This window comes from Dasypus novemcinctus, chromosome 7 (assembly GCF_030445035.2).
Source record: "Dasypus novemcinctus isolate mDasNov1 chromosome 7, mDasNov1.1.hap2, whole genome shotgun sequence".
In the NCBI taxonomy this organism is placed as follows: domain Eukaryota; kingdom Metazoa; phylum Chordata; class Mammalia; order Cingulata; family Dasypodidae; genus Dasypus; species Dasypus novemcinctus.
The window spans coordinates 36,870,123-36,888,399 of NC_080679.1; the positions used below are offsets into that span (position 1 = coordinate 36,870,123).

Below are 18,277 nucleotides of genomic sequence, written 5' to 3' on the forward strand. Positions count from 1 at the left end.
GCAAATTTTTTGCATTAAATTCAAGACCTCTCATGTCTGGCTACTACCAAACTTTCTAACTTCATTCCCTACAGATCCCCCTTCCCACACACATTCACATATACAGCTCCTTTGTCTGCCCCTAAATGCATCATACTCAGTCTAGCCTCTGCTGCCTTACCTGGAATACACATCCTTCTGCATCTTCAGATTAATTCTGGCTTGTCCATTCTCGCAGGAGCCTTTCCTGACCAGGTGTCCTGCTAGCTCCATTCACCTCTGCACAGTCTTCTTTTTCAGCACTCCTCATAGCAAATCATAACAATTTGCTTACTTGTCTGTTTATCCCACTTGTCTGCATATTCCTAAATATAAAGAACTACGGTTTCTCCATATCTCCAGGGCCCAAGGTAATACATGGCACATGTTATGTGCCCAGCAGTTATATACTGCAATGAAATGTGTGCCGATTTTAGGTTCTGAGACTACTGTCTCCATAACCATAGTGACAACTCACAGAGGTCCTAAGGCTGGACTTCATTTGTATTAAATTCATGGGAGGTATGGTGATCACAAGGCCTGTTTTCTGGCAAAACAAACAAACAAAAACTTTTTTAAAAATCATGCAAATAAAATCATCTATTCTTTACTAAATACATTAATAGTAAAATTAATGGTGTAGTGACATCTGAAGGAGATGTCAAGCTTTGCGTCTCAGACATGAAGAGCCCTCCTAACAGAGTCCCTAAAGTGGCAGAGAATTCATCTCTGCGTCCCTTGTGAAGCCTTGTCTTTCCCTAGTCAGATCTGCCTAAGGCACCTTAATGCTACCTGAGCATACCTTGGGCCTGAAGATTTTCTGTATCCCCTTCTACAGATCAGAGCTTAAGGGAACTGGCCTTTGAGAATTCTCACTTGTTCTCTCCATTTCCCTAAAGGGCTCCTACCAGACAGAACAACTTGGGGACCTAAGCTATGTAGGGAAAGGCCCTTGACATTACCCAGGTGAGAAGCTGCCATGGCCCACACTTTCCTGGGTTGGACTTTTGTGTCCTTACTTACCTTGCACTTCCCCTATGGATGGTCTTCCTAAAAAAGATATTCAGAAAATGTCTTGCAAATTCAGTCTGCCCTGAAGATGCATGCAATGGGAAAGGTGAAAAAACTTGACAGTGAGAGTGAACCTTAAGTTATCTGGTCCTGCCTTTGAAATCCTCAAACTCTAAGTAGAAGAGCAGGTCCCTACCTCTAAATTTTTTCAAAGTTCTTTTTCCTTTTTTATTGACAAAAAAAAAAGGATCACTCTAAGAGACAATATAATACCTAATAGTTTCCCCTCCCAGGAAATTTATTCTTATATTTTATTGCAATGTTTTTGTGCTACCGTTTCCATCCTGGGAGGAGAAAGACTGATTGACATTCTCTGTTTTTAAAAAAATCTGTATTTTTATGGCCACCACTAAATCTCCTGGATGCAACATTTTCTCCAGACATAACAACCTCAGTTCCCTTATCTTCTCCTCATTTATTGCATTTCCAATCCTTTGTGTCTGTTATGACTGACCTCATGTAAATTATGTTATTAGACACTGAAGAGTGATAAAGAGGAGACAATATCAAGTTTTTCTGGAGGGGCTTAGAATCTCCTCAAAAGAGAGGGAGAAGATAAACATGTAAAAAATATTTCAACACAGAGAAACATAAAACAATACATATATAACTTTAGCTGTACACATAACATTGAAGGGGTATTACAGATGACTATGACCAGAGTTAGGTAGTTATTTTGAAAGAAGAGTAATGAACAGTGTTTGGAAACAAGAAGGACCCAGCCTAGTAAGCGGAAACTGGGAATGATCTTTGTTGCTCATCACTGATGTTCATTGACAGATCCATGTCCAGCACTTAGCCCACTGCCAAGCTTATTTTAGACACTCAGTAAGATTTGTTGACTGGATGACTGACCAGCTGGGTGTAGTACTCAACTAAGGGTATACCAGTATGATTTGGGAATATTTGTAAATAATTCTATATCCTGTGTACTCCCAATCATAGTTCCATATATTTCCATAGTAGTTCCAATCATAGAAGTCATAGGATTTTAGAGCAGAAAGAACTTTAAAGAACAGAATATTACAAATATGCTGCCCTGAGTTTGACCCTGCTATAATTCATTTAAAGGAAACTCACCTCCTGCCTCCCACCCCCTTTCCAAGAAAGGGGGAGGAGCATAGGCCTTTGGAGGCAGATAGGCCTGGGTTTGAAACCCAACTGGTCATCCAAATTAGTCTTTACTTGAGCAAATTAGTCTTTTTTTTTTTTTAAAGATTTATTTATTTATTTATTTCTCTCCTCTCCCCTCCCCCCACCCCGGTTGTCTGTTCTCTGTGTCTATTTGCTGTGTCTTCTTTGTCCGCTTCTGTTGTTGTCAGCAGCACGAGAATCTGTGTTTCTTTTTTTGTTGCGCCATCTTGTTGTGTCAGCTCTCTGTGTGTGCAGCACCATTCCTGGGCAGGCTGTACTTTCTTTCATGCTGGGTGGCTCTCCTTATGGGGTGCATTCCTTGCGCGTGGGGCTCCCCTATGCAGGGGACACCCCTGCATGGCAGGGCACTCCTTGCGCGCATCAGCACTGCGCATGGGCCAGCTCCACACGGGTCAAGGAGGCCCAGGGTTTGAACTGCGGATCTCCCATGTGGTAGACGGACACCCTAACCACTGGGCCAAGTCTGCAGCCTTTTTTTTTTCATTAAAAAATTTTTTGAAGTTTATCGTTCATACATAAACATACATAAACAATAAGTGTATAGTAAAAGTTGTGAACTTACAAAACAAGCATGCATATCATCATGCAGGGCTCCCATTCATTACCCCTCCACTAATACCTTGCATTGCTGTGAAACATTTGTTACAAACTATGAAAGAGCATCATCAAAATATTACTACTAACTAAATATTACTACTGTGTAACTAATATCTTACATTTGGTGTGTTTTCCCCCACTCCACCCAAGTATTAACACCCTGTATTAGTATTATATACTTGTTATAGTTCATGAGAGGACGTTCTCATATTTATTCTGTTAAACACAGTCCATCTTCCACCACAGGATTCAGTGTGTTATACAGTCCCATGCTTTATACAATCCATTCAGAGTGTACACACAGTGGCTCTCATTTTCATCACAGAGGTGTGCTTTCATCACCTCAGTCAATTATAGAACATTTCATTACTCCAAAAGGAAAAATCCTATATTCCCTTATATCCCCCTATCGTTGTCCCTTAGAATTGATATACTATCTTCTTTGCCATTGCCGCAAACTTCTACAATATAACTGTTAAATATCATCCATAAGTTACATTAGTTGTAATTCTCCCAGTATCACCATATTCTTAACACTTGGTAAAGGAAGAACTGGGCAAATTAGTCTTTGCCACTGAGCCTCAGTCTCCTCTTCTGTAAAATGAAAGTAGTACTTACCTTGCAAGGCTGTTGTAAGGATTAAATGAAATGACATTTGTTAAGTACCAAGCCCAAAGTGGTAGCTCTTATTGTTATTGGTGGTCAACACTTCAGGGTGCCATAAGGAATAGGTTTCTTTTTTTTTTTTTTTTTTTTTGTAATCTCTTCATTATTTTTTTTAATGTTACATTCAAAAAATGAGATTCCCATATTCCCCCACCTCCTCTCACCCTACTCCTCCCACATCAACAACCTCTTTCATCATTGTGACATATTCATTGCAGTTGGTGAATACATTTTGGAGCACTGCTGCACCATATGGATAATAGTTTACCCTGTAGCTTCCACTCTCCCCCAGTCCATTCAGTGGGTTATGGCAGGATATATGATGTCCAGCATCTGTCCCTGCAATATCATTAGGACGGCTCCAAGTCCCAAAAATGCCCCCACATCACATCTCTTCTTCCCTTTCCCTGCCCTCAGCAACTACTGTGGCCACTTCCTCCACATCAGTGCTACAATTTCTTCCCTTACTAGTCACAATATTTAGAATATGAGTAAGTCCACTCTAATCCGTATTTTATTCCTCCATCCTGTGGACCCTGGGTTGGTGATGTCCACTCCACCTCTATATTGAGAGGGGGCTTATATTCCACATGGATGATGAATGCAATTCTCCTGCTTGCAGTTGTAGGCCCTCTCAGTACCCTGGTGTGGTGGTTGACCATCTTCACCTCTCTGTTACCTGGCCTGGGTAAGTCCAATGAACCAGTGGGTAGAAGTTGCAAACCTGCTGAGGCTCAAGGCCCAGCTGACACATGGACAGTCCAGAGATTCAAGTCTCCTGAGTATACACCAACCCTAGGGCCAACCACAGGTTCAGTAAAAGTGATAGAAGAGGCATGTGTAGAAAGGTCACATCTGAGTCCAACTCCGTCACACTCAGGAATATGAATTCCAAAGTAGGGCCAACTGACACAGCATTGAATTCCAGTGCCACTTGCCATGACCATAGAATCTGTGGGTCTCTGTAATCCTCAGGAAAACCAGTACCTGGAATTGTATCTGCTTTGGCTGTCTCTGGGGTCCTGCTGAGGCGTGCATAAGCGCGACCCCTCTGGTGACCTCCCAACTCTTTTTTGATGACTCTTAGCCATATAAACTCATTTGTCTTTGCCATTTCCCCCTTCAAGGTCAAAAAGCAGTTTTTAACACATGATCCTACATGTAGGCTGAGATATTCTGCTGGTCTGAGTTGACCCTTTTATTCAAGGTCTCTTTCTAGTTACATCACCAGTTAGTGATTTTTTTTAATAAATTATTTTTTTTTATTATTTCTCTCCCCTTCCCCCCTGTTGTCTGCTCTCTGTGTCCATTCACTGTGTGTTCTTCTGTGTCCGCTTATATTCTTGTCAGCAGCACCAGGAATTTGTGCCTCTTTTTTTTTGTGTCATCTTGCTGCATCAACTCTCCATGTGTATAGCAGCACTCATGGGCAAGCTGCACGTTTTTCATACTGGGTGGCTCTCCTTAAGGGGCGCAGTCCTTCTGCATGGGGCTCCCCTATGCGGGGGCACCCCTTCTTGGCATGGCACTCTGTGCGCATCAGCACTGCATGTGGGCCAACTCATCACATGGGTCAGGAGGCCCTGGGTTTGAACCCTGGACCTCCCATGTGGTAGGCGGACATTGAGCCAAATCCACTTCCCTCATTATAGTTTTGATTTGCATTTCCCTAATAGTTAGTGATGTTGAGCATCTTTTCATGTGCTTTTTAGCCATTTGTGTTTCTTCTTTAGAGAAGTCTGTTCAAATCTCTTGCCCCTTTTTTTAAATGGGTTGTTTGTCTTTTCATTTCTGAGATATAGGAGTTCTTTATATATGCAGGATATTCGTCTCCTATTCTTTCCACTTTCTTGACAAAGTCCTTTGAGGTGCAAAAGACTAATTTTGAGGAGGTCCCATTTATCTATTTGTTCTTTTGCTGCTTGGGCTTTGGGTGTGAAGTTTATGAAGCCATTTCCTATTACGAGCATAGGCCTTATAGATGCTTCCCTACATTGTTTTCCAAGGTCTTTATGGTCTTGGTTCTTATCTTTAGGTCTTTGATCCTTCTTGAGTTGATTTTTTGTATAAGGTGTGAGATGGTAATCCTCTTTCATTCTTTTGTGTATGGATATGCAGTTCTGTAGGCACCATTTGTTGAAGAGGCCATTCTCTCCCAGCTGAGTGGGTTTGGTGGCCTTGTCGAATATCGTATAACTGTATATATGAGGATCTATATCAGAACTCTCAATTCAGTTCCATGGGTCAGTGTGTCTATCCTTGTGCCAATACCATGCCATTTTCAGTACTGTAGCTTTGTGTGTATGTTTTGAAGTCAGGTAGTATTCTTCCAATTTCATTTTTCTTTTTCAATATGTCTTTTGAAATTCAGGGCCTCTTTCCTTTCCAAATAAATTTCATAGTTTTTCTAGTTCATTAAAAAATGCTATGTTGGAAAGTGGATTTGGCCCAATGGATAGGGCATCTGCCTACCACATGGGAGGTCCCTGGTTCAAACCCAGGACCTCCTTGACCCGTGTGGAGCTGGCCCGTGCACAAGAAGTGCCATGCTGTGCAAGGAGTGCCATGCTACGCAGTGGTGTCCCCTGCATAGGGGAACTCCACGCGCAAGGAATGTGCCCCATAAGGAGAGCTGCCCAGCATGAAAAAAAAGTCAACCTGCCCAGAAAAGGTGCCGCACACATGGAGAGCTGATGCAGCAAGATGACGCAACAAAAAGAGACACGGATTCCCAGTGCCACTGACAAGAATACAAGTGGAACACAGAACACACAGCAAATGAACACAGAAAGCAGACAACTGCCGGGGGGGCGGGGGGGGGGAGAGAAATAAATAAAAAATAAATCTTAAAAAAAAAATGCTGTGTTGAAATTTATCGGGATTGCATTGAATCTGTAGATCAGTTTTGGTAAGATAGACATCTTAATATTTAGTCTTCCTATCCATGAACAGGGAATATTCTTCCATTTATTTGGGTCTTCTTTGATTTCCTTGAACAGTGTTGTGTAGTTTTCTGTGTATAAGTCTTTTACATCTTCAGTTAAATTTTTTCCTAGGTATTTGATATTTTTATTTACTATTATAAATGGTATTTGTTTCTTGATTTCCTCCTCAGGTTGCTCATTATTGGTGTACAGAAATGCTACTGATTTTTGTGCATTCATCTTATAACCTGCAACTTTACTGAACTCATTTGTAAGTTCTAGAAGCTTTGTGGTACACTTCTCAGGGTTTTCTATGTATAGGATCATGTCATCTGCAAATAGTGAAATTTTGACTTCTTCCTTTCCAATTTGGATGCCTTTTATGTCTGGTTCTTGCCTCAGTGCTTGAGCAAGTACTTCTAACACAATGTTAAATAGAAGGGGTGACAGTGGGCATCCTTGTCTTATTCCTGATCTTAGAGGGAAAGATTTTAGGATTTCACCATTGTAAATGATGTTAGCTGTGGGTTTTTCATATATACCCTTTATCATGTTCAGAAAGTTTCCTTCTATTCTGACCTTTTGCAGTGTTTTTAATCAAGAAAGTGTGCTGGATTTTGTCAAATGCTTTTTCTGCATCTATAGATATGATCATGTGTTTTTTTCCCCTTCAATCTGTGTATGTGGTGTGTTACATTATCTGATAGGTTTCTTGATCATCTCTGTGTGTGTTATTGAAAATGGCAGCTGGTTATGTCTTATGGGGCCAGGACCATTGTCTACTTTCCATAACAGGGCGTTTCTCTAGGGAAGCTTAATCCCAGTTGGAGGAATTGAGCACTTTCCCTATCCCCTACCCAGCATAGCTGGGACTATGCTCTGCTTCCTGCCACAGATGAAGTTTTAACCCATTGGGGTTAAAGATTGTCCATACTAAGGAACTGTATTCTGTTTCCTAGAATGTAATGTCTTTGTCACTCACTTGTTCTAGTCTCATTCCTGTGGTGAAGTAACACCTTCCAGCAGAATTCTTCAAGGCTACCATACATTCTAGGAAAACTCCAAACTAGAATATGCCTGCCCCAGTCCTTCATGGGGGAAGGACTTTATCTACTTGGTTCACTGTTCTTTCTTCAGTGGCCTAGTATAGTGGTTGGTACACCATATGTGCTTAACCATTATTGAAGTGGTAGATGAATTGATGGATGGATGGTTGAGAGGGAGGGATAAAAGAAGGAAGGGAGGAAGGAAGGAAGGAAGGGAGGAAGGGAAGAAGGCGGGAAGGGAGGAAGGAAGGTTGGTTGGTTTTATCTCTAGGATTTGACAAGTAATGCATTCTTTTTTTTTTTTTTTTAATTTCTCTCCCCTTCATCTCCGCTCCTCTCTCCCCTTCCCCCCCACCCCTGTTGTCTGCTCTCTGTGTCCATTTGCTGTGTGTCTGCTTGCATTATCTGGCAGCACTGGGAAACTGCATCTCTTTTTTTGTTGTTGTTGCGTCATCTTGCTGCATCAGCTCTCCGTGTGCTGCGCCACTCCTGGGTGGGCTGTCCTTTTTTATCACAAGGTGCATTTCTTGTGTGGGGGGCACCCCTACGTGGGGACACTCCTGTATGGCAGGGCTCTCCTTGCGTGCTGCAGCATTGTGCATGGGCCAACTCACCACATGGGTCAGGAAGCCCCTGGGTATCAAACCCTGGACCCTCCATATAGTAGACGGACGCTCCATCAGTTGAGCCAAATCCACTTCCCTAGTAATGCATTCTTAATTGAAAGGTTGAATAATGAATTTCCCCAGTGAGCTAGATATTAGGCTAGTGATTCTAAACCTTAGCTGCACTAATAATCAGGAGAGTTTGTGTTTTGTTTTGTTTTTTCTAGTTGCTTACTAATTTCTGGGCTCTACCCATGCCTTGTTAATTTCTAGATGCTTCCGAGTGATTCTATAGATAGCCAGAATTGGGATCCACCATGTTAGACCATTCCAAAAATGTGTATCCCATGCATACCTCTTATATTTCAATTACCACACTGTATTATAATGATTGGTGTATGTGTCTTTCCCTTACTTCACTATATGCTCCTTGAGCTCAGATATTGAGACTCTATATTCATAACTGTCTTCCTACTGCTGGCACAGTGTATGGCATATCATGGGAAGTCATAAATATTAATTGAATAAATTGATGCTTTCTTTCATTTAGGATGTAAGAAAATTGCATAGTACCACATGAAACAGAGAGAAAAATGCTAACACATGAGTTTTGTTTTTGTTTAGGGGGTTTAGGGGTGGTGTTTTCTAACCATCTATACTTTGATATCTGTCTACTTGTCTATAATTGATGGTATTTTTCTATTCACACTCTGTTATCTATCCAGATGTTGTGAATTGACATTAGCCAAAGATATTGGACTGTGTCCGGTAGTTCCAACCTAAAATATTTTGACCCGTTATTCCCATCTGTACATAGGTCCTAAAAATTATCATCACTGTACATGTAAAAGGAAAGGTTATTTCATTAATGTGATATTCAGTATCATTGTCCCCATTAATGAAAGCCATAGAAATCTCTAAAAAAAGATATGTAGGTTGCCACTCTGATTTATTTTTTCAGCTCTAAAATTTATTATTAGTAATTTAGACTTAGAATAATAGACCTGAAAAAATATTTAGAGACACTCTTCAGTCACTCTCATTCTACAGTGAAGAAGCTAAAGCCAGATAGGTTTCAGGACTCTCCCAAGGTCACACAGCTTGTTAGGAACACAGAACCCTGCCACTCTGTTCTTCAGACTTGCACCTCTACCCAGCACTCCTAGCCATTTAGATCACCTTGGAAATCAGAGACCAAATTTTTACTTCCATTTTAGTATCTGTGTGAGAAAGAAAAATTTCTGAGAAAATGGTATTATTACAGTGTGGGGAAGAGAGATATAGATGTAGTGGGGAAAGGAGAGAGGGAAGGGATTCTTATATGAGACTTAGAAACTTATCAGAAAAAAATGAGTGTGGCAGCACCACAATTCACTTATGTATCTGTCCTTATTTTCAGAATTTTCCCCAGAGAATACCTTCTTCAACAGATCCACCTGTATTCCCTTGCCGACCTGCAGCAGGTAAGCACTTGGAGGGGTCATTTCATTTCCATTTTCTTCTTGGTGAAGTCTCTTTGCTAATTATGATCTTGGCACTGGAATTCTATTGTCACTGGGATAGTTTTTATCACAAGCCCTGATATGTAATTAATTTTTATTCCGAATGAAAGAAAAAATTGTATAATAAGATACTATAGGACAATAACAAGTGTTGACAAGAATATGGAGAAATTGGAATTTACATACCTTGCTGGTAGGAATGTAAAATGGTGCAACTGCTTTGGAAAATAGTTTGATGGGTCCTCAAAAAGTTAACTAAAGAGTTACCATATGGCCCTGCACTTCCACTGGTAGGTGGGCAGGTAGGACTGCAAATGTTCATAGCAGCTTTATTCATAATAGCCAAGAAATGGAAACTACTCAAAGCCCATCAATTAATGGAAGAGTAAACAAAATGTGTTATATCCAGACCATGGAATATATTCAGCCATAAAAGAAAATAGAGTTCTGATACATACAATGTGATTGAACCTTGAAAATATTATGCTAAGTGAAAGAAGCTAAACACAAAAAAGTACAGATTATATGGAATGTCCAGAATAGGCAAATCTATAAAGTGGGTTAATGGTTGCCAGGACCTGGAGACCATAGGGGAATAGGGAGTAATTGCTAATGGGTATATGTTTCTTTTTTGAGGTGATAAAAATGATCTAGAATAGATAATGGTGGTAATGGTTGTACATCTTTGTGCATATACCAAAAAAACACTTAATTGTACACTTTAAAGAGTGTGTTTTGGGAAGCAGATGTGGCTCAGCCAGTTGGGTGCCCACCTATTCAATGGGAGGTCCCAGTTTCAGGTCCCTGTGCCTCCTAAAAGAAAATGAGTAGATGCTGCTTCCTGCCACAATTAGCTGATGCCACAAGCTGGCAGATGCTGCAGCCCATGCGGAGTGAATATAGCTCAGGCTGTTGAGCACTCACCTCTCATGTAGCAGGTCCCAGCTTAGGTTCCCAGTGCCTCCTGGAGAAGGTGAACAGAGAGATGAGAGAATTATCTGGGTGAGGGGGAGATAAATAAAGTAAATTTTAAAATCTTTTTTAAAAAGTGAGTTTTTATGGTATGCAAGTTATATCTTAATAAAAAATTGTATGAGAAAAAAAGATAAAAAAGACAATCAATATATTAAGCCTTTTTACTTGTGCTTAAGCCAGATGGATAACTTTTAAAGTTTAATATAATATAACAGAGCTTATGAATCAAAAATTGTTTTTTAGTGTGTATCCTTTTAATGACTGACCAGGTTAGCAAGTTAGGAAGAAAATTGACATTATTGTCTGTTCAGTCCTAAATTCTGAATGTGTTAAGCTTTGGTTAATCATTTAAATCAACAACTCACTTTGCAAGAACCTGTTAGACACTAAATGAAAGCATTGCTTTCCTCTCTATATATGTATTGATTCTCTCAAGAGTCATTTCAAAAAAAATAATTGTGACAACTTTCAGAACATTTCAAACTACTGTGATTCTTTTTTGTTGTTGTTTCCTCTCTGGTTTTGCCCAGAAGAAAAGAGGAAAAGATCCTTCTCATTTTTCAGACGCTAAATTACTTTTCAAGGGTTCTTTTAAAAATTTAATTTAAAGCATAGTCTTTTGTACTCTTTGTCCCCCCAGAAGTAGAAGGTTATTTTAAAGAGCAGAAATCATTTTAGAGTGTTTAGTTGATGAAGTCTGAGGGAATACTAGGGTTTTAATTTCTACTTCTGCATTAAATTTAAACCTGTTTTACATATATAAGCTCCCTCACCCCCTCAGTTCTCCTGTCCAAGCCCTGTAGTACATAGTCATGTATCGGTGATCTACTGACTGTGGTGAGAAGGTGTAATTTCTAATACAGTTTTCAAGTGGTTTTCAAGAAGAAGCAGTGATTAAAACACCCATTACACATTGATCTATTTTCCAGGATTCTCCTAGACTTTATGACTTGAGAAGGCCCCTTTACTTTTTTGTAAAGGTGATTTAAAATAGAATGGGTGGGCTCTAAAGTGAGTACTCTTTGAAGAAGCCTTTCAAAAATGAGTTTTGATATCAGATGAAGAGAAAGAATCAGAGTAATTCCATATTCATTTTAGAATCTCAGAGTAATTCATCCATTTGGCAATAATAAAGTATGCTTTTTAAAGCTTTCCTATACCCTGCTGCCTTCTTTTTTCCTTCTCTTGTCTTTTTTTTTTTTTGTAATAATCAAACCATACATGCCAAGCAGCTTACTTAAATCAGTGGCAGCAGTATTCTTGGTGGGCCAGACCATTAGTCCCAGGAGCCCCATAAGCAGCTTAATCAGTTTTTAGCTTTGGTAGTAAAGTGATAGAGGCAATCAACAGCTTATCAAACTAGAGCTCAATGCATCCATTTACTTAACAGCTTGCTCTAACCCAGTGCTTTGTGCTTGGCTTTAAGAGCCCCAAACTTATCATATTTAGAGGAAGTTTAATTCAATTATGTTTTCTGCCTGAAATGGGTTAAATTGGATTTAGCTTTTGATCTGTCTGCATATTGCTAGCAGGAGGACACCCCCATCTTCCCTTAGTTCTGCATAAATTTCAAGCATGTCCTCTGGATCCAAACTATTCTTACAAATTTATAAAGGACAGAAACAAGAAGAAAGAAAAAAGTGCAATTGCTTTCTGAAAAAGTATATCAGTGGTAGCATGAAAGCAAGCCCACCTTTCCTGACTGACCCACCTGCCACCCCCACGCCATTCTGTGCCATTTTGGCCTACCTCTCTCTGCTTCATCATCCTGTTTCATGTCAGCTTCAGGGATTTTCAAATAATTTATTTTCCCCTGTGTTTGATTCCATTCCTCACTCCTAAAATAGAGGTTTCTATGAAAACAGATCTTTCTATCATATAAAATAGAGAAAAATGAATTTCAGTTTATAAATTTTGCAGGGGAATGAAAGATAAACTAAACAAAAGTGAATGAAGACTTATCGAACCTAAAAAGTAATAATACAAATAGTCTTCCTAAAGGCACAAATTCTTTCCTACAAATTTCCCTTAGGTGAATTTGATTTTCCCATTAGATTTTATTTAAAAAATACAAACATTGACATTTCCTTTAAAAAAAAAAAGTTAATTTAACATAGTAAAAGGGATTTGTAATTTGACTATATATATAGTTTCAAAATAATACAGTACATAAAACATTAATAATACTTTAAAAATTGTACCTTTTTGTCTCCTGGTTTTATTTTTAAAAGTAACAATCCTGAAAACTGATGTGGCTCAGTGGTTGAGCACCGGCTTCCCACATATGAGGTCCCAGGTTCAATCCCTGGCCCTGGTACCTCAAAAAAAAAAAAAAAAAGGAGTAATTGTCCCTAAGATTTTAGCATATAAACTCAATTCATCAATTTGGCTGAAGACTGCAAACTACCTTAATGTTTCTGATGTTACGTTCAAGATAATTTTTTACCCTCTTCTCATTTGAATTTACTGGCCTGTTTGCATGCATGCTTTCTTACTATTGCACACTTGGATGTGAGGAAATAAATAACAAAGCAGACATCTCTTATCAAAGGGGACTTTCCAATTTTTCTGGGAGTTGTAGTTGCCTGTCCACTGGCCAATGAGTGTCAGTTATTGGTGAAATTAATAGCATATCCTGGTGCTGCATCGCTAATTTTCTATTTAGTTCCCCACTAATCGTTGCCCCCTCTATATTACTAGCTCACCAAAATGGTCATAGTTGAACAACATACAATTATTATCTGACTGTAATCATTTGGTAGCATTTAGCCATAATGTGTAAGATAGAGCCAACCACCCTCCTGGCCTAGTAGTAGGGCCATGAGGGCACCATAAAATGGAGGCAAATCTCTCCAAATCCTAGGAGTGCAGGGATGCACTTGCCTGATTCACTCATTTTTTAAGTTTGGAATATCAGATGCGTTTCTGCTTGGCAAGGTAGATATTGTTAGAAAAAAACACTATCCCTTTGAATGTAAATTGAGCAGAATATACTGGGTTTTTTTTATTTTAAAAATAACTTATAGACTGAAACTTTTTCTCAAGAGATATGAAACACAGATTTTTGAGCTGATAAAGTGTTTCTTATAAAGGACTTGGCAAGCAGCAATTAAGCATATGTGAATGAATGGATAGGTATTGGTGCATGTTTTGAATGTGGAAACTAAGGCAATGCTTTTTAAGAACTTTTTCCTGGTTTGTTATTTCAGGAAGGGGAAGTAGAATAGAATTTGTGTTTTGTGATTATCCATCTATCTAGCATTATAACAAATCAATGCAAAATCTTTAAGACAAGAATGCAGATAAAGATTTACCTATATGAAATAGCAGGAACAGTACCATAACTCGCAATGCATTTGCTCACTGTATGGGCTACCACCTTCCCTTCTAAGTGCATTCCAAATCATCCCTACCTACCCTTGGTTCTTTAAACACTGATAGGAAGGTTCCAAATTTTACAGGTAGAATGCGTTAGTACACGTAAGTTAATGTTCAGGTGTTCCTAGTTGTTCTTAAGGAGAAAATCAGAACCTGATTTAGTATGTCATTCCTTGGACCATGTAAGTGATAGGAAACTTTTTCTAAAGTTCCTTCTGCTTTCTGAAGAAAAGGTCAGATTTGACTTCTAAATTTTGACTACTTGTGCTCTTGTGACAAAACCTAAAATGTATATTAATGACTAACTCCTCTGGTGTTACTCACCTTTGGGGCATATGTAAGTTAAGTATTGAATGGTTCTATTTGTATGTGAATCGTGAGAAAAGATACTGGATGATCCCATGGGTGAGGCAGTTGATTAGAGTAGCCCCTCTCTACCCACTCCCTCCACCCCCAGCTCCTAACAGCCCCTAACCCAACACCCTTCTGTGGGATGATCTGAGGAGCAATTTCTCCATTGTTCACTTTCCACAGGCCCTGAATTTCCATACTAGATCCTACTTTTAGGTTAAGGCAGTTTAGAGTCTAGTTAATATGAAAATATTACGAGAAGAATAAATTAGTATTAATTTAGGACAAATTCATTTGTCTTAACAAGTTGAGAACAGCGTGATTTTGGGGGGAGAGAATGATTTCAACAGGTAAGTTTTAATGAGGGGGAAATAGATGTAAAGAAAGGAATTTGGAGTACTTACTAAAGAGATGTGAAATGGGAAGGATGCCAGAGGGGAAAACCCACAGTTCTCAAGAGCCATGAAAAGTGAGAATAGTAACCAAATGCAGGCCACCTTCACAGAGTTGCCTAGAACTGTCTGAACTGTTTGTTTACATTAAGGCAATAAACACTTATAAAAAGCAACTGACATTGGGAAGCAGCTGTGGCTCAATCGATTGGGCTCCCATCTATTATATGGGAGGCCCTGGGTTCGCGTCCCAGGACCTCCTTGTGAAGGCAAGCTGGCCCGAGCCCGCAGAGAGCTGACAGCCCACGCCCACGCCCACGGAGAGCTGGCACAGCAAGATGATGCAACAAAGGGAGACAAGCAGACACAGAAGAACACACAGCAAATGGACACAGAGCAGACAGCAAGCAAGCTTCAAGGGGGGAAATAAATAAAATTAAATTAAATCATAAAAAAAGAAGCAACTGACATGACTTACAGGGCACATAAATGTTTGATAGAATGGATGGATGAGTGGATGAATGAATGAAAACATACATACATAACTATATTAACCTGACCTTCCTAGCTTTCTCTTTCCCCAAAAGAAAAGCAAGCGAATTAATTTAGGATTAACCCCTAAAACAAAACAATTAGAAATGCCAAACTGTAAAATAACACACAATTCTAAAACCAAGTAAAAATCTCAGTTTTTTAGATGTCAGGATAATGATTTTTTCGTGTTTCAAACTTTCTGAACATTCCGTAAACATTCCCGGACAGCTAACTTTTCAGTTGACTTTTTCAGTAGGTCCCATACCCACAGAGCTGAGGTACTGTTATCTGTGTGACCTAAACATTTGTCAGAATTGGCCTCAGAAAGTATTATGCAAATAAATGGTGCTCCCACCTTAAACAACTTCTAGTGTTTTATAGCTAGGCACGGTAATCACCAAAAGGCGATGTTTAAGACATTTTGAAGCTGCTTTTAAATTTTACGTTGCTGAATTCTTCTTCAAGGAAGTTATGTGAATTATTTTGCATGACCCTATCGAACCAAGCAAACACATACTCAGAGAAGCTGATTCTCTGCGGGCACTATTCAGAGTCAACAGACAAAGGCCTAGCCTAAGTGGACACCCAGCGCAGCTGCCCTTTCACCAAAGAAGTAACAGGTGATGACCTTCATTCACATGGGGGCTGAGGTCTTTGAATCCACAGCCCATAGGAACACTGCACCTCCGTGCCCACAACCAGTTACCAGTCTCCAAGCCTCAGAAACTCAAAGAACTTGTATTCATAGCCTCTCAGCACCTCTGATCCCTGCGCCATTGTCAACCCAGGCATTAGTGGGCAGGATAACTAATTAGGAGCATTCAGATTTAACAAGCAGAAAAACAAAGCGTGACAGCTACCCTGCGTTGTTCTGCAACCAGTGACTGTGTGTGCTGCAGCCGTCCCTGCCTTCAGAAACCCGGAGCATAATCTGGGGTAAGACAGGAATGAGGCCTCCATTAAAACTTCACTAAAGCTCTGTTAGCTGTTTTATCTGGGGTTGTTCCAACCAGCTGAGTTAGGAAAGAGGACTGTAAGTTATTTGAGAAGCAAATCATCCCTTTTTAAAAAGTGAATTTTAAAAAGTGAGTGTGTTTCCCTTGCAGATTTTCAGGGATGGGGAAAGAGGAATAGATGTTATTCTTGGAAGGATTGGCAGGTTGGCAAATGGAAACAACTATATCTCAGGATAGCGGGTGTATCTTGAACAGCTACTAAATAGTCACACCTTCATGCTCACTCTCCCAGGGTGTGTCAAGACTTAGCTCCAGGAGAGTGGGGTTTGAGGGACTTGGTGATGAGACAACTTACTGCTTAAGTGACCTAACTGGGACTGAAGTTCAGGTCTTGTCAGAGGCCTTCAAACTTCAGTTTTTGGTGTTTAGTGATGGGGCCAGTTAGTCAAGTAGGTTAAAGCAGGTGATTAATGAGGCAATGGTGCAGATTGTTCTTTGTGTCCGCTTGTTAGTCTCTATCCAGAGAAAATGTTTTCTCTTCTGCCCACCCAAGCACCACATCCAAGTATGACTAGACCTCCTGGTCCACAAATATATTAAAGGATTGGGAGAGCTGGGCAGAGGCTGTGGCTGATAATGTGGTGGCTAAGGGCAAAGGGATTGCCCTTTGTGGAAAACCATATCAGTAAGGTGACCATGTGTTGTGAGTGTTGGGTGGAGAGCCCCATCATCCGGGTGATGATAAGGATTTCAGAAGCCCACCCTGAACCCCTCAAGTTTAAACAACATAGTAATCAGTAAGGGTACAGCCACAGAATCGGATCATCTTTAGATAGTGTAAATCGCTTCCTGGGAGTCCATCTTCCTAGCTCCCACTTCTACTTTGGCTTCTAGTCATCTGGGGTTTTTTGGTTTGTTTTGCCTTCCCATTTACATATATACATATTTTTAAAAGAACCCTCATAATATATTCAAAGAATATATTTTCAAAGAATACTTAAAGATATAGAGTCAGATTAGTGTCAATCTTATCAATGTAGGGTTACTCTCCCCTGCCTGCCCCCTCACTCATGGATGGGATTAGTCACTAGGAACAGCTGAGATTTGGCTCAAAACTAAGTCCTCACATGTTCATACCAAAAGAAATGCCTGCAACATTACCACTTGGTTTGTGGGGCATATTCCTTTGTATTGATTATCCTATTGCTGGGTAACAAATTTCCCCAAAATTTAGTAATTTAAAACAAAAGTAAACATTAATTCTCTCTCACAGTGTCTGTGGGTCAGAAATTAAGAACAGTTTGGTTGGGCAGTTTGGGCTCAGGGCCTGTTTTGAGGTCGCAGTCAAGATTTGGGCAGGGTAGCAGTCATCTGAAGAAGTCCTCACTGGGGCTAGATCTGCTTCCAGGGTGGGTTACTCCCACCGCTGGTTGATGGTGGGAGACCTCAGTTCCTTCCCACATGGTCCCTCCACAGGCTGCTTAGGTATCCTCATGACGTGGTAGCTGGCTCGCAAATTATCTGAGAGGGTGAAAGCCAGGCAGACCTGTCATTTCTGTGACTTTGTATAGAAGTCAGAGAGCATCACTTCTGCTACTTTCTGCTTATTCGAAATAAGTCACTAATTCCAGCCCACATTTCAGGAGAGGAGAATTAGGCTCTCCTTTTGAAAACAGCATGTCAGACCATGTGGACATAGTTTAGAGCCACCATATCCTATAATAATAGGATCTCAATGTTGTATATTGGATTACAGTTTAAAAAGCATTATTCCAAAAATACCTTTGTGAGGGAAACAAGCCTGCTCTGTTTGGTACCTACTTCTTAGGCTGGAAAACTGAGACTCAAAAAATTAACCTTCCTGCCAAAGCAGCACAATTTCTATCAAATGACTGAACCAAGACCGAGGCCCAGGTTTTCAAACTCCTTGTCCAATGTTTTATATATATACATGAGTGTATGTATATAAAATTGGGCACTTTTCCCTCACTCTTCTTCCATTGCCCTGAGCCACCAACAGCCATGTGAAAGGGGACCCCAAGAATTCCTCTAGTTCTTTTCTGTTCAATTCCACAAATAAGTGTTGAATGATTTCTGTATGCCGGGC

The 18,277-nt window shown here is 40.0% G+C and overlaps 1 protein-coding gene and 1 long non-coding RNA gene across 3 annotated transcripts in view; one reads left to right on the forward strand and one right to left on the reverse strand.

The window, feature by feature from the left end:
• PLEKHM3 (pleckstrin homology domain containing M3) overlaps nucleotides 1–18,277 on the forward strand; it is a 239,696-nt gene that overhangs the window by 118,922 nt on the left and 102,497 nt on the right. For both annotated transcript variants that reach the window (XM_004458144.4, XM_058300273.2), the window contains exon 6: nucleotides 9,482–9,545. In XM_004458144.4, the coding sequence (XP_004458201.1) occupies nucleotides 9,482–9,545 (64 nt within the window). The remainder of the gene's footprint in view (nucleotides 1–9,481; nucleotides 9,546–18,277) is intronic.
• LOC131279149 (uncharacterized) lies at nucleotides 10,506–12,871 on the reverse strand. Its single transcript, XR_009186489.2, has 3 exons — nucleotides 12,761–12,871; nucleotides 12,309–12,397; nucleotides 10,506–10,548 (listed from the first exon to the last, which is right to left on the reverse strand). It is a non-coding gene; the product is annotated as an uncharacterized lncRNA (long non-coding RNA).